This window comes from Lagenorhynchus albirostris, chromosome 1, assembly GCF_949774975.1.
Source record: "Lagenorhynchus albirostris chromosome 1, mLagAlb1.1, whole genome shotgun sequence".
In the NCBI taxonomy this organism is placed as follows: Eukaryota; Metazoa; Chordata; class Mammalia; order Artiodactyla; family Delphinidae; genus Lagenorhynchus; species Lagenorhynchus albirostris.
Genome location: NC_083095.1, coordinates 542,851 through 567,182, shown reverse-complemented (window position 1 = coordinate 567,182; position 24,332 = coordinate 542,851). Strand labels below are relative to the sequence as shown.

Below are 24,332 nucleotides of genomic sequence, written 5' to 3'. Positions count from 1 at the left end.
GTGGGATGGGGGCGCCGCCGCTGTCCGGGCGGCGCGTGGGGCTGGGCAGTGGGGCAGGGACCAAGACCCCTGCCGTGAGCGGAGAGGCCCGGGCCGGGAGTCAAGAGGCCGCGGCTGGGCCGCTGCGCTTCAGGGAAGTGAGGGACTCGGAGGGGACCCTGCGACAGGAGGGAGGGTGGGAAGGAGGAGCGGGAAGCCCAGGAAGGACTCGGACCGGCGTGGACGGCTGGTGGGGGCCGCTGCGGGGAGGGGCTTGGGGAAGACCCCGGGGGGCGCGGGCAGGCGTCCGGGAGCGCGCGGCCGCGGGTCGGGTAACCGCCCACTCGGTGGGCGGTGGCGCCCGAGGCCCCTCCCTCCTCGCGGCCGCTCCTCCTCTTCCTCTCCCGCCCGCACCGCGGCCCTCGGTCCCTGCGCGGCCTCGGCGGCCTCGGCGGCGGCGGCGGCGGCGGCGGCGGCAGCGGCGGCGGCGGTGGCGGCGGCGGCGGCGGCGGCGGCGGCGGCGGCGGCGGCGGCGGCGGCAGCAGCAGCGCGGCCCCTTTAAACCGCCCGCCCGCTCGCGCCCCCGCGCCTCGCGCCCGCGCGCCTCCATTTTCCCGGCCGCCCGCGCCGAGCCCCGCGCCCAGCCCGGCCCAGCCTGCGGCCTCCGCCGCCGCCGCCGGACATGGCCGCCAACATGTACAGGGTCGGAGGTAAGGCCGCCGCCTGTCCGCCCGCCGCCGCCGCCGCCTTTATGCGCCGCGGGCCCGACCCTGCCACCCCGGGCCCCGCCGGCCCCCATCCCCCCAGTCCCCGCCGGGTCCCCATCCCCTCCGGGCCCCATTCCGTCCCCCATCTCTCCTCTTCTCCCTGCCTCGGTCCCAAACCGCCGCCCCGGGCCTCGCCATACCTCCGCCCGGGCCCCCTCTGCACCCCCTGCCCGGGTCCCCTGTCGTATCCCTCCCTCCCCCATTTTCCCTTCTTCCCCTTCTCCTCCTCCGCCCGCCTCCCCATCGGCCCAGCCCCCCCCATCGGCCCACTTCTGGTCCCCTCCCTCCGCCTCTGCACCCCTCCCCCACTGCAGGCCGTCCCGGCTGGGCCGTCCTTCCCCCTCCCCCGGCAGCGCTCACCCACTCTTCTATACCCCACCCCATCTCCTTCCCCTCCCCCCCCCTTTCTGAGCAGCCTGTTCCTCCTCCGCCACCTCTGCCTCGGCCATGCTCGTCCCAACCCGAAGTGACCCCTTGGGCCGGCCCTCACGAGCCGGTGCGGGTAGTGGCCGAGCGGCGCACCAGGGAGGCGGGGGCTCTGCCCACCTGTTGGGGGCCGACCGTGTAGCCTGTTGGGCCCTGGCAGAGGAACTGTGGAAGGCTCTGAAGTCGCAGAGCATGCTTCCGGGCCAGCGACCTGGCGGAAGCCCCCGACCCCGGAGCAGAGCTGGAGCACATGGTCTGGGGGGGGCGGTGCTGGCTGCCCTCCTGGGAGCGGGAGTTTGGGGGCCGCAGGGGTGTGGAGTGCCCACCGGGGCAGGCAGGGCTGGGTCGGGTGCTGGGGTGGGGAGTGGGTCCCCTCTGGGGTGCGGAGCCCCATGCGTGGGAGCCCAGGGGCGGCTGAGCTACCCCTTGGGCCGGGCGTGTGCTTGGCGGCTTCCCCTAGCAGGGTTCCCTCTCCGGGTCCTCAGCAGCCTGTGGTCGCCCCGAGCATGCTTTTCTAAGACACCCCCAAACTTTCTGCTGCGTCCTGTTTCCCCAGCCCAGCAGGGAGGTGCTTTGCAAGGGTGCAGAAGGGGCAGGTAGCCCCCCGGTTAGTGGGTCGCTGAGCTGGCTGAGGCCCTGGGGGGCTGGCTTCCTGGGCTGTTCGTCCTCCCAGTTGGGCCCCAGGAAGCCGCCGGCTTTGGGCCTTGTCCCTCTTCGTGGGGCGGGGGCTCCGGGAGGCTGTGCCGCGGGTTTTCCATGGGGTTCTGAGCTGGTCCTTCACAGGGAGGTGAGGTGCCCACCCTCTCTGAGCCTGAGATGCTCACTTGCCCACCTTTGGTGGAGTGTGTCAGGGCTGAGGACGGCGCTGGCCTCGCTTACCAAGTGTCCTCTGTCCTCAGTCTGCGCTCTCTCTGGCCAGGTGACCCCGAGTGTCAGGCCAGCCTTGTCACCTTGGGCGTAAACCCCCATCTGTGCAGGGGGTCAGTGCAGCACCTGCCTGGCCGGCAGGCCCTCCCTTGCTCTCTCTGGCTCAGAGGTGGTCATGGGAATGGGGGCCTGTACCCCGTGTAGCTCAGGCCCCTGGCGGACGCCTGTGGGGAGCAGGCTGCAGTGTAGGGGCCCTTCTGGGAGGGGCCTGTTCATTTCCTAGCCTCGCCACTCCAAGCAGGAGCCTGCTGTCTGTGGATGGAGGCGGGAGGGTCACCCCCAGGACCGAGCCGCCTTCTCCGCCCCGGTAGCTTCGGCCTCTGCCTCACCCCAGCTGCGTATCCCAGGGCTCCTGCCTCCCTTGCAGCTGCCCGTTCAGTGCTCCTCGAACCCGTGCCCTCTTGGGCCACCTTTCCGCAGTGCAGACCCCTCCTGGCCTCCTGCGCAGCCTGAGGCCCCTCCGGTCTGCCCACCCTCCAGCTCGCCCGGTGCCCCCTTGGGTTTAGCCAGCCGGAAGCCCCTCGGCAGGTGTGGTCTTACCTCCCATCCCAGGCACTGGCCCTGCGGTCACGTCGGCACGCTGAATAAACGAAGCAGTGTCCGCAGAACGGAGGCGCCCAGCTCCTGGTTGGAGGAGGCACGGAGGCTGCAGGAGGAGGTGGCGGCGGCTGGGGGCTGGAGGCCCTGAGCTGGCCCCTGCTGCACTTTCACCCGCTGCCAGGCACTTCTGCCAGCCCCTGCTTCAGTGGGTGGGACCTCCACCGTGCCTGCCTGTGGGGACTGGTTCCAAGGGGAGCTGTCCCTGCCCCATCCAGGCCGTGGATGCCCCGATCGCCACTTGTGTCCACTCCTTGACATACGGGCTTCAAGCCACCTATCTGGCTGCGAAGTCAGCGGGGGCCTGGCCACCCTCAGACCTTCCCGTGCCTCAGTTTCCCCACGGTGTTGACCAGGATCTCTGTGTCCTGCGGTGCCTCCTCCAGGGGAGCGGTCTGCGTGTCCCCCTGAGGGTGTCCTGGAGGCCCTCCCAGGGCCTGCGTTGCAGGACCGCTTCCACTTGGACTCCCTCTTGGTCCCTGCAGTTCCGTCCCCAGTTTCTGTATGGAATCGCAAGGCGCTGCCCCAGGTCTGCAAGGCCAGTGGTTCCGGTGGGCGGGGTGTTGGCAGGTTGGCACCCTGTCCTGAGGTGCTGCTTGCTTGGGGTCGGGGGGCGGTGTCTGGATTTCTCAGGGCCCAGACAGAGGAAGGTACGCCCCTCTCTTGCTGGGGTTTGGCCCTGCCTGGGCAGCCTGCTCTGGCCTGGGGGGCACTGCAGGAGCAGAGTCTGGGAAAGCCCCCCTCCCCGCCGCCCCTGTTGTCTCCACTCAGGATGCTCTACCTTTTCCAAAGGCGCCAGACTCAGCCGGGAAAGTACAGGATGCCCGTTCAGTTTGGAGTTCAGATAAACAGTTTCTTAGCGTAAGTTTGTACCAAATATCGCATGGGAGGGACAGGCACTAGAAAGTAGTTAGCAGAGTCCAGCGTTCTCTGGGTGGCCTGCATTCTACCTGGCGGGCCGTCCCGAGGCCCTGCCAGGATGTCTGGGCGGGGCGAAGGCATGGCTGCAGCTCTGTGCCACCTGACTGGCTGGGCGGAGTGGGTCAGCCTGGGAGGGGACAGGGCCTGGTTCTTCCCCGGGAAGTGACCCAGCCTTCGGCGGTGACAGCAAATGTGGTGGAGGAGGCCTGGACGCGGGTGGCGGGGTCAGGGTCCACGAACCCTCTTCCTCTGGGGTCTGCGCTCTGCGTGGGGAGTGGGGGCACCTGGCCAGTCTTCTGGAACCAGCCGTGGACTGAGGGCACCACGGGCACCTCTTTTTGTCTCTGTGCAGAGACGTGCTGTCACGTTTCAGGACAGAAAGCAAAAACCAACAGCTAGGAGCCACCGATACCACGGTCACTGGGGCGGTGGGTATGTTTTTAATGGGCGGGCTGCAGCCATCTCCCCTCAGGTCTCGTCTCTTGTTTTTCTTCTATCGTTGTAAGAAATTAACCCCCATTCTTTCGGATAGTTGATTTTTAAAAATATATTTTGAAAAGGTGATAGGAACACCCTAGTCCTCCAGGCAGCTTGACAGTGTCTCCGTTGCCCCTGCTGTTTTTGCCTTTGTCATCTGTATCCTGTCCTGTTGTCAGAAATGCTTCTTTGTTTGTTTAATTTTAACTTTTGACTAGGTAAGACACCCACACGCGGGAGAATGCCAGACTTGTGCGGGGCCAGCAGGGACGTTCTCACGTGGCAGGGCGGGCACCCCTGCAGTGCACAGTGGCCTTCCCAGGACATGTGGACATGGGTGCTGGCATGCGGGGCCCGAAGGGTGGCTTGGGTGAGGTTGGCACAGGGGCCCCTCCTCCCAGCTGTCTCCCGCTGAAGTTCGGGGCGGGGTGAGGGTGGTGGGGTGCCCTGAGGCCCCCCATGACCCCCAGCCTGCCTTCTCTCAAGAGTTTGATGTTGTACACAATGTCCTGTCCTGCCTTCCGTCTCTGTCCGCCCTGCACCCCTGTCCGTCTGTCTTCAGGGAGCAGGGGGCCCGTGTCCTGTAGCAGTGGGCACAGCCTTCCAGGGGCTCTGGGGGCCCCTGTGTGGACGGACGAGGGTGCTGGTGCCGTCTCCACAGCCGGGGGGTCCAGGCTGATGTCGGGGTGAGGTTCCTGGGGAGGGCCTGGCGGGCGGGGCTTCCAGGGGTGGCCTCGGGGATGCTGCCCATCGTCTTGCGCTGGCCATGCCCCTGCGGCCTCCCTGCTCCCGGTCAGTGGGATGCAGGTTGGAGCTGTACCTTCTCGTGGGACGCCTGCTCTCCCGGCCCTGCAGCGCCCTGATCCTCTCCTGGCTGCGATTCTTGGGCTGCCTGAGGAGATGACCCTTCTGAGCAGCTGGTCTGCTCCGTCTCCCCTACTTCAAACTGCTTAGTGGTTCCTGCGGTGGGGGGTCAACTCCTAGCATCTTCGGGGCCCCACGATTCGGCCCCGCCCTTGGGTGGCCCCCCATCGCCCCCCGACTGGGTCCTGGCCCTCTTGTTGCTGTGCGGGGGTCCCAGCTGGGCATGGGCCCCTGAGATGGAGGCCCAGGTTCCTCTGGGTGACGCGTGTGGCGGTGGTGACCGGAGGTGGGGGCTGCTTGCCTCGGGAGCGAGGGGCGTGACTGCAGCACGCCCAGAGGGACCCCCGCGCTCGGCACCCCTGGAGGGCAGGCCCGCCAGCTCCCTGCCCTCTGCAAGGCAGGGGTCCAGGCGGCCACACTGGCCCCCCGAGGGTCCGTCTGTGGGCGTCGGGCAGAGTGGGCTCCTCGGGCTGCGCGGGCGGGGCTCCCCTGGGGGTCGCAGGAGGTCGCCTCTCAGAGGCGGCCGCACCCCGTGGGAGGGGACTGGGTTCAGCTCAGGGCCGCGGGGGGACGTGCTCCAGTGAACTCAGCCGTGGGCACCGGCCGGGCTTTCCCCGGCGTGCGGGTGAGGACGGCTCTGTCCCTCTGTCTGCAGAGATGTGCGGGACACCTGCCGTGCTCAGGCCTGGGACCCGGCCTCTGGCGCCTGCGTGACTGGCCGCCAGCCTCCGCCCTGTGCTCCAGCCCCTGGAGGGAGGCCGGGCCCCGTGGTCATCGGCCACTTGCCCCTCCAGTCAGGGTCTGGTCTCCGTCCAGCGGGGTGTGTACGCGGGAGGCCTGGCTGGGGAGCTGGAGCCGCCGGGGCGAGGACAGAGGAGCGGAGGGGGCCCGCGTGCAGGCGTCCTGGCTCTGGGCTTGGGGGGGCCCAGGTGTAGCAGGTGAAAGCAGACACGGTCCTGCAGGGTCAGGAGTCTGGCTTCCTTCGGCGCCCCGCCGTTCCCGCTGCGGGGTCCCCAGCCCCAGGGGACCTGGTGGGAGGCGGTTCTGGAGGGATGCTGACGGGTCTGGCGGCCCTCCTGGGGTGTGCGCCCGTGTTCTTGTGGGGCCTCTGTCCCCGCTGGCTCCCCTCGCGCGGCCTCCTGGCTGTGACCAGCCCGCCCACTTGCTCAGCGGACACATCCTGTCCAGCCCCATCACTCCTCACGGATCGTCTTTGCGAATCCGCCGTCTCCCTAAGGTTGATGTGTAACGAGTGGAGCCACGAGGGATGGGTCCCCCGGCCTGTTTAGGACCATGCCACTTGAATTTTTGAGCTTTTAGTTGGAGATTTCGGTGTTTCAAGTGCCCCTCAGCATAGCCATGAAGTGCGTCCAGTATCCTTAAGCGCAGGGAGGCTACGGGCCCAGCACTCATGAATGGACGATGTGATGCGTACCGGATACGGTGTCTTTAAATGGACTCTCACAGAGGACAGGTTATGTGTCGATCTGCTGATGAAGAGGTGGCCCGAGGCTGGTGGGACCCTGACCCTGGGCTCCCCATGGGGCGATGGCTCAGTTCAGGATAGTTCGGTGTTAGTGGTGACATCAGGGTACATCATTACTGAGACAAATAGGAACGGCCTGTGTGTATTTTTTACATTTAAATTTGGGTCTATTGAAGTACACTTTTCAACACCCTTTTATGTGTGCGGTTCTTTGAGTTGGACAGACGCACACCGTTGTGTAACTGCCGCACACGCTTCCACGTGTGTGGTCCTAAACAGGCCAGGAGGGGGAGGTAAGCGGTTAGACTGCTTCCACGACCCGAGTGTCCCTCTTGCCTTCTGTAGTCAGCCCGCCTGCGCCCCACCCCAGCTCTGGCAGCCCCGATCTGCCCCTGTTGCTGCAGATCGCCTTTACAGGGTGTCATGCAGCACGCTGGCTTCTTCATGGGGTGCAGCGCGTCCAGGACTTGTCCTCGTGTCGGTGGCTCATCCTCTGCTTGCTGAATAGGTTCCATCGAATGGACGTACCGAGGTGTATTCAGCAGCGAAGGGACATTGGGGCCGGCTCGGTCCCTCAGGCTGCTGTAATGAGGCGTGAGCCGCTGGGGGCTGGGCAGCCACAGATGCCAACTTCTTGCAGCTCTGAAGGCTGCAGGCCCCAGGTCAAGGCTCCAGCAGCCTCGATGTCTGGGGAGCTCTGTGGGGTCTCCTGTAAGAGCACTAATCCCACTCCGGGCCCCACCTACGCACCTCCCAAAGGCCCTGCCTCCAGATACCATGGCTTTGGGGTTAGGATTTCAGCGTGACTTTTGGAAGGACCTGATATTCAGATCACAGCTGGGCCATTTCCAGGTTTTTTTTTTATATATAATTTTTTATTTATTTATTTTATTTATTTTTGGCTGCGTTGGGTCTTCGTTGCTGCGCGTGGGCTTTCTTTAGTTGCGGCGAGCGGAGCTACTCTTTGTTGCGGTGCACGGGCTTCTCATTGCCGTGGCTTCTCTTGTTGCGGAGCACAGACTCTAGGCACGTGGGCTTCAGTAGTTGTGGCTCCCGGGCTCTGGTGCACAGGCTCAGTAGTTGTGGTGCACACAGGCTTAGTTGCTCTGTGGCATGTGGGATCTTCCCGGACCAGGGCTCGAACCCGTGTCCCCTGCATTGGCAGGCGGATTCTTAACCACTGCGCCACCAGGGAAGCCCCTATTTCCAGTTTTGGTGGTTGAGTGAAGCCGACCGTGAGCGCCTGTGCTCAGCTTTGAGTGTGAACGTTTGTTCTTACGGGTGTGTCTCGTGGGTGAAAGTGCCCAGGGGTGGGGTTGCCTGGTGGGGTCGCCTGTCCGCGGTGCAGCCTCATTACTTCCCAAGGCGGCGGCATTATTTTCCTGTGCCCCGGCGGCGATGCTGAGGGTCCTGGGTCCTCTGCACGGGAGCCTGACTGGCACGCAGGTCATCTCACTAGAGTCTCGATTCACGTTGCCCTGAGCATCCGTGCTGCTGGCCCCCTCTCCGCGTGTTTATTTGCCGTTCCTGTGCCTTTGGTCAGGCGTCTGGACAAATCCCTTGCCCGGTTTTTAAAATTGGAAAGAAACTTACTGTTGAGTTGTGAGAGTTTCTTTTGTATTCTGGATTTCAGTTGTTTACGAGATATGTATTTTGCAAATTTTCTCTTTTACGAGAGAGAAGTATATGAAGTCTGCCTACCCCAAGGTCACAAAGATTTTATCCTGTTTTCTTGTAGAATTTTTATAGTTCCAGGTTTTACTTGCAAGTGTAGGACCCATTTTGAGTTCATTGTTTCGTGTGTGGTAGAGGTGATGGTTCTCGGGTCCTTCCCCTTTTGCGTGTGAACGTCCAGTTGTCCATCTCCACCTGTTAACCTCTTGACCGCCCCCCCCATCTGTAGGCACCTTGGTCCAACCCGTTTGCCATGGTGCCCTTTGTTCCTCCTCTCTTTTCCATTGATGCGGCCATGCTTGTGCCAATCCACGCCGTCTGGATTACTGTAACTTCACGGCAAATCTGGATCAGGTGGGAATCCTTCAACTTTTGTCCTTTTTCTTTTTCTTTTTGGTCGTGCCACGCAGCTTGCGGGATCTTGGTTCCCTGGCCAGGGACTGAACCGGGCCCTTGGCAGTGAGCGTGCAGGGCCCTAACCACTGGACCGCCGGGAATCCCCTGACTGTCCTTTTCCACGTTGTGGAGCCTGTTCTGGCGTCTCGGATTCCCCTGTAAAGTGTAGGACCGGCTTATTGGTTTCTACAGAAAGAAACTGTGGAGTCTTGATTGGGATCACATTGAAACTATGGTTGAGATCAGCGTGGGGGAGAATTGGCATCTTCACCAGGACTGAGTCCTCTGCTACAGGGACTGGCAGGCTGCGGCCCACTGCCTGTTCTCGTGTGACTCATGAGCTAAGAATGGTTCCTACATTTTTAAATGGTTGAGAAAAAAAAATCAAAAGAAGAATACTTTAGGACACATGAAAATTCCATGAAATTCAAATCTCAGTGCCCATAAATAAAGTCGTGTTGGAACGAGCCGTGCTCGTGCGTTTGCATTTGTCCTCACTGCTTTGGGGCCTCAGTATGGTCGAGCGGTGGTGAGGTCACCTCACTTGCTCACCTGCCCACCTGCGGTGCCGTCGTTGCGAATCACACCTACGTGTCGTAACTCGGCAGCTCGGAGCCCTGTCTGCATCCCCGTCCCCGCCGGGCGAGCAGGGCACCCGGGCTTGGGAGGTGGTGGCTTTAGGGGCGTGGGCGCTGTGCCGAAGGGACGCAGCGTGTGTGGGTGCAGCCGCAGGGCTCTTTCACGGAAGTTCGCGAACCGGACAAGAGCCTCCAGCGGGGTCTGCTTGCTCATCGGCTGGGCAGGCGAAGCCGGTTACTGGTGGTGGCGTCATTCAGTCGTGGTGGTGGCAGCTGGCCGAGGAGCAGCCTTTGGGAGGCTGGTTGCCCGGGTTGAGGGGCTGGGAGTGGGCACGGGGTGCGCGGGATGGGCTCCCCATGAGGAGACCGGCCTCTGTGAAGAGTCCGCCTGGACCAGGCACAGCCGAGATGTTCAAAGAAGTGGGGAAAATGCCAGCCTCGTGCCGACTGAAGCGGGCTCTACTAGGATGCTGTGTCTGCCCGGCTGGGCTCGGGGAGCCGGGGGGACGTCGTTTCCGGTGCGGCCACCAGGGCATGGCGGGACAGGTCAGCCTGGATCGGAGCCCTCCCAGCACAGCAGCGTCCAGTCTGTGGGGCCTGATGGCGCGGAGAGGCGCGGGGCTGGCATCCTGCTCGTTGCACTGGGTCATCCATCCTCTCCTGTCCTTGGACATCGGGCTTCCTGGTGCTCAGCCTTTGGACTCAGGCTGATTCTCGCCACTGGCTCCGGTCCCCAGCTTGCAGACGGCAGATCATCTGACCTCTCAGCCTCCAGACCCACGTGAACTGACTCGTAGGACAGACTGCTATGTGCGCGAACAGAATTTGGTGGATGGAGCAGAACGGCTCGGCTGGACTCCTGGACAAAGCTTGTTAACACATCAGGTGCCTGGAGCCCGTGGTCCGTCGGGCTGCTTGTCAGCAGGCGTTTGTGCAAAATGTTGAGTCTCGTGCTTCATCCCACCTGTTGTGTCAGCGGTGAGCTGCACTTGACCTCGAGGAGTCAGCCGTCATCAGTTCTGTGAATTTTTATCAGAAGTGGAAGCTGAGGACTTCCCTGGTGGTGCAGTGGTTAAGAATCCGCCTGCCAGTGCAGGGGACACCGGTTTGACCCCTGGTCCAGGAAGATCCCACATGCTGCGGAGCAGCTAAGCCCATGCACTGTAACTACTGAGCTCATGTGCTGCAACTACTGAAGCCCGCACACCTAGACCTAGGCTGTGCTACACAATAAGAGAAGCCACTGCTCGCCGCAACTAGAGAAAGCCTGTGCGCAGCAGTGAAGACCCAACACAGCCAAAATAAAAGGTGGAAGCTGAATATCTTGACTTGCCCTACCACGCAGCAGCTTGAGGGCGTAGCAGTGGTTAAATTTTACTGTGATTTCTTAAATTTGGGGCAGAAATTGGAATTTTTCAGAATGAGAAGAACACTCAACCACGAGTATCAAACGCTGAGTGCCTTTGGAAATTCGTTTCTGCTGCATGCTTGATGATGGCCCTTTGTGAACTCATCTCAGAATTGCATGAAATGGCCCTTCCTGCAGACTTATACTGTGGTACATCCATCTTGGTGATGACTGACGTTGTTTGAATCCCAAACTGCTTTATACGGTTTCTTACCGTCAGATGTTAAAACAAGAAATGGGATCTCCATTCCGACCCGGATTTGCATCGGGCATGTTTTCTGCGTTCAGACCACAGTCCCCGCAGTGTGTTCTGGGCCGCGGTGCGCGTGCGAAGGAGGTTTCTGTGTTTCAGAAGCCACGTAGCTGCCTTGAGGAGCTGCCCCACCATCTGTACTGTGTCACCTGCTGCAGTTCTGGGTCAGCAAAGCCATCATACTCATGGCTGAGTTTAGTACAACAAAAGGATATACACCAGAATCAGCAGAGGTAAAAAGGTCAAGGCTTCCAGCTGGCCTGTCCCAGGGCCACAGGTGGTGAGACCACACGCAGCTCGATGTCCAGGCTGTTTATCCAGGTCGGTCACGTAGCCATGACTGACCATCAGCGTGGCTGGCCTTAGTGTCCAGCCCTCCGGAGGTCAGGTTGATCTCTGGCCCACCACAGATCACACTGTCGGCATGGTCTGTGTGGCCCGTGCCCCCAGGTGGGCAAAGGCTCCCATCAGGCAGGACCCTCCAGGGGCTTTGGGGCCACCTCCCAGGAGCAGGTCAGGGGCCACACCTTCCTTTGGATGTGCAGGGTGTGGATGACCCAGGCCTGCTGGGTTCACCCTTCACTGCACAAATGCTGAAAGGGAAAGGTCGAGAGAAATCTCAGAGAGTCCAGTACGAGTGTGCTCAATTAAAATTTCATGCTTGCAGATGGATATCATTGTTTGGGTACTTTTTATGCAGAAGGACATAGAGGCCGCGTCACAGGTCAGCATTAACAGGGACGTTGCGATGGGTTTTCGTGATCCAGAACGTGAACTTGAGCCCCGATGAAGCAAATTGTCCTCCCCCAAAGCAGAATTCCTTAGTAGGCCAGGATTATCACAAAAAAGTATACTCAATTATTATTGTTTGGATTTTAATTTCATTGGCAGAATGTTTGTGGAAATGTATTACGTTAGTACCCAAGTGATATCTTTGGTTTAGCCTCTTGCGCGAAGCCTGAAGTATTTACTCTCTGGCCCTGTACTGAAAAAGGTTGACGGCCTGTGTTTTGATCCATGATGTCTTATGTTACGATTTATTTAGATTTTGTTGGTTTTTCTCAGTAGCGTTTTGTAGTTTTCAGCATACAGATCTTGGCACAGAGCTTTTGATCTTCAGAGATCTGTAGGTTGTTAATACTTCAGTACTTGTGTGAGCTATTGGAAATGGTACTTTTAATACACTATTTTTGTATCCTATGAGCTTGCTAAACCCTCACTCGTTCGTTTTTCTTTTTTAAGTGAAAGCAGGTTTATGGAGAGGGCAACGCATGCCATAGGCAGAATGCAGTCCATCTCAAGGCACGAGCGGCCCCTCACTCATTAGTTTTAATAGCTTTTTGTAAACTCTGGGAATTTCTCTGTGGACAGTCATGTCCTCTGCATTTAGAGAGTTTTCTCTCTTCCTTTCCAGTCTGTACGCCTTTCATGTGTTTATTTGTTCTCCTCGTGGCACCGACCAGGACCTGGTGGGTGAGCAGCAGAGCAGGGGATCGACTCCCGTGCCCTCTTCCGGCTTTAGGGGAGGGCACCGTGTTTTCATCAGTAAACGGGACTTCACTGTAGGTTTTTGGTAAACGCCTGCTAGCAGGCGAGGATGTTCCCCTGAATTCCTAGTTTGCGTCAGAGGTTTTTTGTTTTTTAACGAATTTATTTATTTTTGGCGGCGTTGGGTCTTCGTTGCGGTGCGTGGGCTTCTCATTGCGGTGGATTCTCTTGCGGAGCACGGGCTCTAGGCGCGCGGGCTTCAGTAGTTGTGGCTCGCGGGCTCTCGAGCGCAGCCTCAGTAGTTGTGGCACATGGGCTTAGTTGCTCCGCGGCATGTGGGATCTTCCCAGACCAGGGCACCCGTGTCCCCTGCGTTGGCAGGCGGGTTCTCAACCACTGCCCCACCAGGGAAGCCCCTGTGTCAGAGTTTTTATCAGGCATTGTGTAGGTTTCGTCAGCTCTTCTGCATCTGTTGAGATGGTGTTTCTGCTTCATTCCACTGCTGTGATTTCGACGTGTCCCCGGGTGTGACTCCCAGTGGTCAAGGGGCGTTGTCCCCTTGCTGGGTGGCCAGCTTCCATGTGCAGAGGTCGTGCTGAGAAGCTGTGCTCCAAGTTGGTGAGGGGCGCTGCCCTGTGGTCTCTCGCGGTGTCCGGCCTTCTGAGCCACCGGGGGCTCCCTGCTCTAGTGCTTTCTGGGAGAGTTCGTGTGGACTGTGTTCAGCCTCCCTTCCGTGTTCGGTGCGATTCACCAGCGACGCTGTCTGGGCCGGGGAGGGGCTGGGGCTTCTCCCCTCCCTTCGTTCTCCCTTTGGAAGGCGGTTGCCTCTGCGCTCCGTCCTCTTCGCGGGTGCAGGGGAGGCTCGTGTCTCCTCCCGCTGCTGCCGCCTCTCCCCCTCCTGCCTCTTTCTTTGTTCCCCACCTACCAAAGCACGAGTTACAGGCGGTGAAGCCCAGTCCTCAGAAGCTCAGGGCAGCTGCCGGCAGGTGTGTAAGTGCCGCCCGGGCACAAGACGCACAGTCCCCCGAGCCCCCCGCTGCCCCGTGTCCAGGGCACCTTTCCTGGCGCTGCCGGGACTCTGTCGCTGGACGCAGACCTGCTGTCTGCCTGTCTGTCACCCCCTACCCTCCCGGGGGAGCGTTTGGGTGGTTTCCAGTTCCTGACACGCAGGAGTAATTATTTCAGGTTTAATTTGCTCTTTATCTAGTTTCTTAGAACGAAAGCTTGGATGATTGATTTGAGACCCTTTTATAAAAACTGCTTAGTTGAGATAAAATCTACATGTGGTAAAACCCGCCCATCTGGAGTGTACGGTCCAGTGAGGTGCAGCGTGGCCGCAGTCGCCCTGAAACAAGCTCGAGCCGGCCAGCCCCTCCCGCAGGCCTCTCTTTGTCCAGCCAGCCTCCGGGCACACCCCTCCTGTGATCCCTCTGGGGTCTTCACCTCCGTCCGGGGGCACCTGGGCCGTGTGCACATGCAGGCCTCAGCGGACTCCAGCCAGGACAGCCTCCCGGTCAGCCGTCCCCTGCGGGGCTGGTCTCGCGGCTGTCCTGGGCTTTCCCGGGTGGACCCCGGGGCCTCCCTGAGCCAGAGCCCCACTCGCCCTTGGGGGCGTTGGGGAAACGGAGAGCACGTGTGGTTTTTCTGTGAGGGGAGCCTGTGCTGACTTGAAGTCTGGGGGACCCGGCAGGGCGGCAGCACCCTCAGGACCCCGCTCCCCTGGGCCCCCGACCTCGTGCCGCCCCGGCGAGCTCCGTTTCTCCTCCACCCGGAAAGCCCCGGCCTCCGTTCAGCTCTTTTGTCTTTGGAGGAGAGGTGGTGGGACGCCGGGGGATGTGCATGGGGGGATGGCCGGGGCCTGGCAGCCTCCATGCCGACGTGGTCTCTGGGGCCGGCCGTAGCAGTGCCTGTGACCGTCCTTCCCGCCCTGGCGGTGCCGCTCTTGGGGCCCCCTCCGGGCCGGCTGCAGCCCCCGCGGCCCCCCACACCCCGCCTGAGCCTGGCCCCCGCCTGCCGCCGCAGATGCAGCCGGGCCGCGGGCGAGCGGGGGGCCGGCTCCCAGGCTGGCGGACTCGCGAGGCTGACGCGCTCTCGCCCGTTTGCAGACTACGTCTACTTCGAGAACTCCTCCAGCAACCCGTACCTGATCCGGAGGATCGAGGAGCTCAACAAGGTAGCGTGCGGCCCCGTCCCTGCTGGGGGGCGGGGGTGCCCCTCCCCGGAGAGCCCATCCCTGCGGGTCCCTGGTAGGGTGTTAGGAGAGGGTCTGGGTTGGATGGTTCCAGCTGAGGAGTGAAGGAAGCCGCCTGGGCGCCCACAGCCCGAAGGTCCCCTGCCCGTCTCCCTCCTCTCTCGTCCCATGTCTGCCGAGCGACCTGGGCAGGCGCTTACGAGTGGATTAGGGGGCGGGGCCCTCCTGGGCCTGGTGGGGCGCGGTGGGCGTGGGCTCACAGGTTCAGAATGGCCTCTTTGGTCAGAGGAGTGGGCGCTGTCCTGTGCAGACCCCCAAGCCCGGTGGGGGAAGCCCCCCCACGTCTCCTGCCGCCCTCCTTAGTTGGAGGCGTTGGCGGGGGTACTGGGGGAGAGGGCATCAGTGTGACCCTCCTCTGAGGCCACGGCTGCGGCCACGGCGGTGCCCGGTCAGCAGGGCCCTTAGCTCTGCCGCTTCTCTCTCCCCTGGTTCCTGCAGAAGGGCGGCTGTGGACCCCCGCCCTGGAGCAGCCCCCGTCCCGGAAGCCCTGTTGTCACTCGTGTTGGCTAGGGGCCACCTTGTTGTGCCTCCGTGTGGCCAGCAGGGGAAGGGCTGCTTTCCTGGACCTCAGGCCTTGGGGCGGTGCAGCCGATTCTCAGGACCATGCAGGGTGGGGCGGGAAGGTCAGGGTGCCGGTCTCCCAAGGATCAGACTAGCCGTGGCGGCACCCCGACCCTAAGGCCGTGCCTGCTGGGACCAGGAGATGGGCGGCGTGCCCGTGCCCCGAAGCCTCAGCCCCGGCCTGGGCGTGTCAGTGACCGGGGCTGGGGGCGGTGGCCGGATGTCCCGTGAGGCCACCACACCGCTGGAACCAGTACGCTGGCGGGCGCCTCCCCCGAGCCCTGCTTTCCGCCCACTGGAGCCGTAGGGCGGAGGGTGCAGCCCGTGCCCGCTGCTGCGATGGGAGCAGGTGTCTGTCCCGCCCCACCCCGTGCGGAGCACTGAAGGCGTGGCTGGGGGCCAGGCCTCTGCGTGGAGTCGTCCTGGCAGGCGGGGCCGTGGCAGCCTGTGGTCGCAGGGTGGCCACGGTGCCCTCACTCTGGCCGCGACACGCCACGTGTGTGAGGGAGAGGCAGTGCCGCCCCGTGAGGGTGGACGCAAGTGTGGGCACCAGGAAGCTCTGCCGGGTGGGGTGGTGGAAAGGGGCGTGGGTCCAAAGCACCGGGGAGCACGGATGTCTGCTGTGGCCCTCGGGGTCCTCGGAGCCCTGCACCCCTGCTGGCCTCCCCTTCCACCCCACGGGGCATGGGGGCTTCGTCCCGGCTGGAGAGGTGGGCACAGCCCAGGCGATTGTAGTTCAGGCAGGGGCTGAAAACGGGGTCAGTTTGAGGGCCCTCCCCTGACGGCCCCAGGATGCTGGGCAGCCTCGTGTGCAGAGGGAGTGGAGACGGAGGGTGCTCTCTGGGGGCAGATCTGAGCCGCTGGCGTCGCGTCCCGGCAAAACGCCTGCTCTCAGCCTGCGACCTGGACGGAGCAGGGAGGACGGCTTCCACCGTGAGATCCATCAAAAGAAACCGAGGAGAGAGCTGATGAGGGCGCAGAGGAAACTGAGGCCAGACGAGCCGGGGGCATCCTCAGAGAGACGTGGCGGCCACTGTGACTGGGGAGACTCGGGAGTGAGAAGAGGCTCCTGGAAGTCAGTAGCAGAAACTGGGACGAAAACACAGAGAGAAAACTCAGAAAAGTAGAGAGTCCTCCAACGGCCCAACGTCCAGTTAGTAGGAGTCAGAGGAGACGAGGGCCCTGCAAGCAGAGGAGTGGCCTGAGAAAATGCCCTCACCCCAAGGTCCTCCAGAGCCACAGCCCCGTCCAGCCCCCAGGACAGCGGGCACCCCGGCGGAGGGCACCCTGCGGGCCGCTGACCAGTCCCCATGCCGCCGCCCAGAGCAGCGGGGGGTGGCGCGGGGCCCTGGAGCGGACCCTGGAGTGAGCACTGAGGGGTCAGGAGGAAGGGGGGGCATGTAGACTGGGGCAGGGGGCGCGGGGTTGCTCTGCGCTTTGTCTCTTTTCTGTAAATGAAAACAAGTCTAAAATGAGTTTCCTTGGCAAAGCCCAGCTCTTTTGAGCCCCTCGGAGCCCCTCTCCTGGGCCGTGCCCGACACCAGTTCCCCCGGCCCTCCCGGGACCTCTCAAAGTAACTGTCGAGTTTTCTTCTTAGAACTTTGATTGGATGTATGTGGCATTTACGTTGTTTTCATGAAGAGTTAAATCTTTATACTGCTGGAGAAAATTGCTGTTGTGAAAGCACGGGAAAAGGCTGGCGGGGGGGGGTGAGAACGGGGGTGCGTGGAGGGGGGCGCGGAGGGCAGACCCTCGGGACAGGCGTGGGGGGGGCGGCGTGGGGACCAGGCCCCGTGCGGGCCGGCTGGGTGCCAGCCAGGCAGGAGAGGCCCAGAGGGGACCAGAGGACGGGCAGAGGCCTCCCGGGAAGCCTCTGTCGTGGGATTAGAAGCCAGGTTTTAGGGAGGCAGGTTGGACCGTGGGGTGTGGGAGTCTCCGAAAAGTCCAGCAAAGGATGAAAGGCAGACGCCGCTGACCCCAGTGGGACATCTCCCCGCATCCCACGTTGTCCTCCAGCAGGGTCCTCCTGGGGGGCCAAGGACCCCACTCCGCCTGCTCCCGAGCCGTAGCCACCCCCAGCCTGTGGGAAGGCCCCCTGCCATCCTGCCCTCGCTCCCGGGCCGCTGAGCCGGCCTCCGTGGAGACAGGAAATGGGCGAGGGTGCCCTGCGGTCGTCCCAGCTTTCCTCCCACAGGCCCTTTGGGACCCCAGCCCCGGGGGAGATGCAGGCAGGTGCAGGAGACACGTGGGGGGTGTGAGGGGCGAGGCAGCAGGGGTCCAGGCAGAGCACCGGAGGGAAGAGCGCTCTGGAGCCCTGGGTCTCCAGGGTCCGGCCCAAGCCAGGCTCACAGAGCTGAGGTTGTGCGGAGCAAAGCACAACCCCAGGAGGTGCACGTTCTCGGGGGGCCCTGGGAGGGGCTGCACCTGGTGTGGATCCAGGAGGGGGCATTGCTGCGACTCCACAGGCCCGCTGGGGGCAGCCTCCGTGGCTCAGAGACTCAGACAAAGCCCTGAAGACGCAAGGCCCAGGTGCTCCTGGAGGCCGGGACCGTGGCTGCCGCGGGACGCTCTCGCGTGGTCCTTCTAGACTCTGTCCAGTTGCTTCTGTGGTCCTGACGCGGTGTCAGATCATCTCCATCGTGTTGAAGGCCCCTCGTCGTTCCAAGCTCAGCGGACAGTCTCCAGGACCATTTCTACGAGGCGCTTTTCGGTCTGGGAATCCCATCTTGCAAAACTCTGGGCACCCTTGAACACTGCAGATGTTTACGGGTCTGACACAGCCGTGCTGACAAGTTGACAAGTCGTGCTTCTAAAAACCCAGTCTCCACATGCCGAAGACGGACGCGTCATCTTCAGGCCCTCACGCTCACTTGTTTTGATACTTGATCTCAGCTTTCCTGGAAGAATTCTGCATGCCCTTTCTATTCCTTCGTGGACTGGAGTGAGGATGGTTTTCATCAGCGTGCACTCTGCAGTTTTGTGATGAACCTGTAAAGCAGCGGAGTTGATAGCACTTTTAACTTACGCTCAGTGATGTGAAAAATTCCGAAGGCTTTTTCTTGGGAAAAATTCCTGGTCTAATGGAATTTAATAACTAAAAGGGAAATAGTTTTCATAAAGATAATTTTGTTTAATGTTATAAATGCTGCTGTGCTAAACTCTACAAAGATTAGAATTGTGATAAAATCCTTGCATTATTATTAAAAATTTTGTAAACTCGTTAGTTAAGAAAAAACACGTTCTCGGTATGAGGTTACCACCCCGCGGGCCTCACGGTGTCCTTGCTGCTGCTCGTTCTGTCCACGTTCGTTGGACGCTTTGCAAGCCCGGGTGCGGGAGCCGCCGGGTGGAGGTCAGTCCTGGCCGCTGCCGCCCATCCTGGTGCCGAGGCCGACGCTGAGCCCCGCCGCGCTGCCCTGCCCCTTGGAGGCGGGTCCAGGCCTCAGGGCCGCGCCTCTCGGGTGCTGCCCAGGTTTCTGCTCGTGGCGGGTGACGGAGGCCCGCAGTCGTTGTCCTTGATCACACCCCCTCTGGTGCCCGAAAGGAAGGGGCAGCTCCCGAGGCCAAGGCAGAGCTGGCCTTTCTGGTGGCCGGGGTCCACCTGGTGTCCTCAGGCGGCTCGGGATAGGACAGGAGTTGGGGGTGCAGACTCGGTTTAGGTCCGGTGTGCGTCCCCTCCGTCAGCCAGCGTTGCCGCTGCCCTCCAGGGCCCTCCCTGGGGCATGGGCTCCGCATGGCGAGCCCGTCCCTGGTCACACCTGAGGCCCCGTCTGGGGGACACCCCTGCGGGGAGCCGCAGGCCCGCGGGGGCATGCGTGCCTTAGACCCTGCCTTGCTGTTGCAGACGGCCAACGGGAACGTGGAGGCCAAGGTGGTGTGCTTCTACCGAAGGCGGGACATCTCCAGCACGCTCATCGCCCTGGCCGACAAGCACGCCAGTGAGTTTCCCAGCCCCCCTCTCCAGCCCGCCTGTAGCTGCACCTCAGCCCCCGGGCGGGTGTAGACTGAAGTCCATGCATGTCCCTGGGGCCTCCTTCCTTCTCTGAGAAGCGACCCTGGCCGTGCTTGTCCTAGGGTGTAGCTGTGCTCATCTACCTGAGGAGTTTAATTGGGGGACTTTGCAGATCCTTGGTTGGACCACTCCTTGGATGGCGCAGGGAGTGCTGGGCCCTGGGCTCCAGGCCTGTGGCGGGGAGGGGCAGGGCCGCTGGCGCTCTTGTCCAGGCCAGGCCTCTGCGCCACGCAGGGTGGCCGCAGGCTGTGCGGCCGACCCTGAGGGAGCAGCCGGTTCTTTGCCGGCCTTGTCTGGCCTCATGGGAGGATGGGATCCCACCTTTGGGTTTTGGCCTCTGTCAGCAGCGTCCCTGTGGCACGCCAGTGGTGGACCCTGAGGCTGTGCCCAGAGGGGACAGAGATGGGATACAGTGCCTCTCGGCCTCCCACCCTAAAGCCTGTGCCCACCACCCCAGCACTCTGGCCTCCCGGTGCCAAGGAAAAGAGGAAGAGAGCCGGGGTCTTGGGGGTGCACAGCTGCGTGGCCCAGTGGAGTGGTCGGTGCAGTCGCTGGCCCTGTGCAGGTGTCAGCACGCGGGCTCGCGTTCATGCTGTCAGGACGCTGACGGGGGCCTTGGGGGTGGCCCTGGCGGTAGGTGACCTGGGGGTGTCGATGACAGAGGATCTCCTCCCCGTGTCTGCTGCTCAGCCCAGAGCGACTGCAGCCCCTGCCCCTCGGCACACGGCGCGCTGTGTCCACGGGCCCAGGCTCTCCTGCTCTCAGGCCCCCAGGGGGAGCTTGGCCAGGTGTTAGGCCCTGAGACCCGTGGGAGGAGGGGGTCCTGCAGAAGTGTTGGAGCTGGCAGGGTGGGCAGAGGCCCTGCGGTGCCGGCGGGGCTTCTGCGTGCAGGGAAAGCTCCTTGCCGGGGACTTAGAGCCAAGCTGCAGGGAACACGTGTCACGCGCACGGGGTGTGCTGCTCTGAGGAGGCCACCCGCTCCCACCAGCTCACCGCCTCTCAGTGCGGGGCCTCGGCTGTTTTCTCAGGAGCCTGTACTGCCTGCTCCGTCTCGCAGTGGTTTGTGCAGAAACCACGTTTCTCGGGGTTGACTCTCCAGGTGTGCGCATCTGTGAGCTCACTGCAGCTGGGGCGAGGCTGGTCCACCTCGCTGCCCAGGGCCTCGCCCAGCGTCAGGGCATGGGTGTAGGGACACTCTGCGGGCCCTTCTGGCAGGAGGGGTAGAGACCCAGGGGAGCCCACTGCACGGTCAGATTAGCTACTCGAGTTTCTTCTGGGCCCGGGGGCCTGAGGGACAAGCTTCCGCCCTGCCCCTACCAGGACGTCCAGCCCCTGGTGCAGCACAGATGCCCTGGGGCCACACAGGCCTCCCCGGAACGGTAGAGCCCTTGCTGGGGTCTCCAGGCCACATTCTGCTCCGCCACGGCCCTGTCTCGAGGTGTGTGGCCCCCTCCCACAGAGCTGTCCTGAGACCAAGGCCTTGCCCGAGGGGACAGTGGGCACAGGTGACAGGTCCTCCCTGCAACCCCCCAGAACCAGCTGCAGGGGCTCGGGAGAGCCAGTAGGGTGTGTGAGCTGAGCTGGCGTAGGGTGGGAGCCCAGAGCCTGCCTGGGCCTTGTGGGGAAGGCCCCCCAGCTCTGAGCCCAGGGCCCGGGCACCCTGGATCCCAGAGGGAGGGGCTTTTGTGCCAGGGGCCATGTGCCCTGGGTTCCTAGAGGCCAAGCGCCACAGCCCACGCTCGTTTGAGGGTCCGCTGGGGACGGGGTCTGGGGGCTGTGGGGAGGCTCTCTCCTGGTCTCCCGGGGGCTGGAGGTTGGCCTGGCCCAAACCCTGGCCACCCCTGAGGCCTTAAGCGTGGCCCTGGGGTGTGCGTTGCTGGGTCCCTCCTCACCGTTGCTGATGGCAGGGAGCCCTGGTGGGCTGGGGGTCTCAGAGCCACTGTGAGCTAGTTTCAGGACAGGGAGGGGTGGTGCCTGCAGACCCGGAATGGATGCCCAAGGGCCTGTCGCGGGCAGGGGCCAGGGTGGCTGCCCCCGGCCCGGTCCCTAGCCATGCTGCGGGGCCAGCGGGGCCGTCACCGGACAGGCGTGAGCAGGATAAGGTGTGGGGGTGGTGGGCCGGCTTCCGGGTGCTTGTGACGTCCCCGGGAGTGGGCAGGGAGGTGCCGAGGCCAGGCTCCCATCGCCCACGGCCCGGGCAGACTGGCCCTGCCCCTCTTCCCCCAGCGCCCCCGCCCCTAGCTTTGACCTCCGTCTGAGCTGCTGCAACCAGGGATTTTTTGGGGGGGCGGGGGGCGTGTCCCCTGCCCAGGGGCACCAGGACTCCTTGCAGCCACCACAGGAGGGCAGCAGAGGGCCAGGGGCCTTGTGGTGGCCCAGAGCCTGGGGGGGCTGGGCTCCACGCCCCTACCTTTGGGTCTTGGGGCAGAGGATGGGTTTCGCCATGCGTCTGGCTTCCCCCACCCCACTGTGCACGACCCCAGACCGCCAGTGTGTGTTTGGGGGCACTCCAGCCCCAGGGCTGCATGTGCTGGGGTCCACATCGTGGAGACCTTCCACAGCCCCACCGCATGCCAGCTTCGAGTTTCAGGCTTTCCCTGTGCCCATCGATGGCCCAGCCCTGGAGGTGTGGCCGAGGCCCCCCGGATCACCATCCGCAGGCAGGAAGCACGCGTTGCTGACCGGCCTTGGGACACGTCCCCCGCCCCCGCCCCCCCACGCTGTGGCTCGGCCGTGTCCCCCACCCCGTCCTTGCTTCTCCCGACTTCGTAGGGGCAGGTGTGTTCTGTGTGCAGGTAGCAGGGCCTCGCTGCCCAGGCTTGTCTGGGGCTCTGCTTGGAGAGTCTTGGGCAGCGTGGGCGTGGGATTGGCAGGAGCTGAGGTCAGCTAGTAGGGATGTCCAGAGGCTCAGGTGTTCTCTGTCTTTGGCTGGGTGGTCCGCGGCCCCCTTGTCCACCCTGCTTCCTGGCCTCGCAGCCCTCAGTCCAGGCCGGGCAGGGAGTGAGTAGCGCGGCACGCTGTCGCTGACCCGCCATCTGGGTGCTGTCTGTCTGTTACACAGCCCTGTCGGTCTGCTATAAAACCGGATCGGGGGCCGACAACGGCGAGGAAGGTAAGAGCCGCCCCTGCGGGAGGGTCCTGAGGTCTGTGCGCCGGGCTGCCCGTGTGCCCGCGCCTGTGTGCCCTGCTGCGAGGCAGGCCTGAGGGGTTCCTGGCGCAGGGAGGGCTGCGGGGCATGGTGGGTCCTGCCCCCCTGTCCTGGACGTGCAGCAGCTGCTGTCTCGCTTTCCCGTCTTTCTCTGACGTGCTGCTTCCCAGGCCAGCACAGGACATTGTCCTCCTTCCTGCTCAGATGCCCGGGGCTTCTGGGGTGCGCTGCGGGGACCTACACTGCCACCTGCCCCGGGTCCAGCGTGGGGAGGGGCCTGTGCAGCCAGCGGATGGGCCTTTGTCCAGCCGCCTGAGCGTGTGTCTCTGGGACCAGCTCACAGGAGCTCTGTGTCCTTCAGGTGAAACAGAGGAGGAAGTGGAGAACCCAGAAATGGCAGACCTGCCCGAGAAGCTCAGGCACCAGCTGAGGCATCGGGAGCTCTTCCTCTCCAGACAGCTGGAGTCACTGCCCGCCACCCACATCAGGTGCCCGGGGGCCGGGGGCGGCCGAGGGAGTCCCGCCACCCACGTCAGGTGCCCGGGGGCCGGGGGCGGGCCCGAGGGAGTCCCGCCACCCACGTCAGGTGCCCGGGGGCCGGGGGCTGGCCCGAGGGAGTCCCGCCACCCACGTCAGGTGCCCGGGGGCCGGGGGCGGGCCCGAGGGAGTCCCGCCACCCACGTCAGGTGCCCGGGGGCCGGGGGCTGGCCCGAGGGAGTCCCGCCACCCACGTCAGGTGCCCGGGGGCCGGGGGCGGGCCCGAGGGAGTCCCGCCACCCACGTCAGGTGCCCGGGGGCCGGGGGCTGGCCCGAGGGAGTCCCGCCACCCACGTCAGGTGCCCGGGGGCCGGGGGCGGGCCCGAGGGAGTCCCGCCACCCACGTCAGGTGCCCGGGGGCCGGGGGCGGGCCCGAGGGAGTCCCGCCACCCACGTCAGGTGCCCGGGGGCCGGGGGCGGGCCCGAGGGAGTCTGCCCAGCTCCCCTGACACATGCCCTTATCTTGCAGAGGGAAGTGCAGCGTCACTTTGCTCAACGAGACTGAGTCCCTCAAGTCCTACCTGGAGCGGGAGGTGAGGCCCGGCCGTGGGCTGGGGCTGGGGGGGGGCAGAGGCGGATCCTGGCTCCGCTGGTCTGGTCTGGGTGGGCGTTGCTGCTCCCACCTCACGCTGGGCTCAGGCCCTTCCCTGCCCGTGGCGCCCTGAGGCCAGGCGCCGTCACGGCCCTTCCCGGTGTCCCGTGCAGTCCCCACTCCTCGCACCTCCAGAGTGAGGGCCCAAAGTGGGCGTGACGGCTCCCGGGGGTCTGCTCTCCCCACCACCCCCCGCCCCCCAGGAGGGGCACGACTCGTCCTGGAGGGGACGATGGGACCCGTGCTGGCCGCCGTGGTCGCCGTCAGGCTTCCCCAGCGGGCGTGTGGCCCTGCTGCAGTCCAGGCCACCGTCTCCAGTCTTTGCTGGGTTGACCCACGACTGTGTTGGCCAGGCAGCCAGAGGGTTTCTGAGCTTAGGAAACCGAAACCGTAGTGCTGCCAGGGTCTGGGGCCAGGGCACCGACCTCCTCATCCCAGACCAGGGTGGGAGGGGAGCCACGGCGGCCGGTGCCTGGGCCTTGCTGTGACCCCCGAGCTGCTCGCCCTGAGCCCGCGGTGACACCCAGGGCGGGTGCGTGCTGCCCACCCAGGGCGGGTGCGTGCTGCCCGCCCAGCGCCCCTCCCCCGAGGCGGAACGACCGAAAACGTCCCCAGAGGGTGCACGCGTGAGTCCTGGGAGCAGCGAGAAGCGTGTTTGGGGACGATGGCAGGCCAGCGGGGTCAGGAGCGGCGCGGGCACGGGTGTTACCTAGTGGGGCAGGTCGCAGTGTAAGGGAGCTCCTGGGGCCAGGCGAGGAGTGGTTGTGGGTCCGGGGTCCCCTCCCTGCGTGTCCCCACGCACTGCGGGCTCCCCTGGGACCTGCGTGCGGCCACCCTGCAGCTCCTAGCAGGAGTGTCATCGTGTGTGGGCGACGCTTGTTCTCAGCCACAGTTCCCTCTCCCCGAGGCAGGGCCCGGCTCTTCCTGGGGGCCCAGAGGGGCAAGGTGGACGGGGGGTCGGACCGTGGACCATGGCGACAGCAGTCCAGC

At 63.7% G+C, this 24,332-nt stretch overlaps 1 protein-coding gene across 8 annotated transcripts in view; it reads left to right on the top strand.

Moving 5' to 3' along the window:
- The first annotated feature begins 564 nt into the window (after nucleotides 1-564).
- Nucleotides 565-24,332, top strand: part of MTA1 (metastasis associated 1) — a 37,655-nt gene continuing 13,887 nt past the window's right edge. For 3 of the 8 annotated variants that reach the window (XM_060144193.1, XM_060144111.1, XM_060144712.1), the window contains exons 1-5: nucleotides 13,102-14,414; nucleotides 18,898-18,991; nucleotides 22,127-22,177; nucleotides 22,575-22,701; nucleotides 23,220-23,283. In XM_060144193.1, coding sequence (XP_060000176.1) covers nucleotides 14,112-14,414; nucleotides 18,898-18,991; nucleotides 22,127-22,177; nucleotides 22,575-22,701; nucleotides 23,220-23,283 — 639 coding nt within the window. In that variant the 5' untranslated portion in view covers nucleotides 13,102-14,111. Of the gene's footprint in view, nucleotides 690-2,706; nucleotides 3,558-13,101; nucleotides 14,415-18,897; nucleotides 18,992-22,126; nucleotides 22,178-22,574; nucleotides 22,702-23,219; nucleotides 23,284-24,332 lie in introns of those variants that run through there. The other 5 variants (XM_060144349.1, XM_060144621.1, XM_060144529.1 and 2 more) reach the window with 5 other exon arrangements.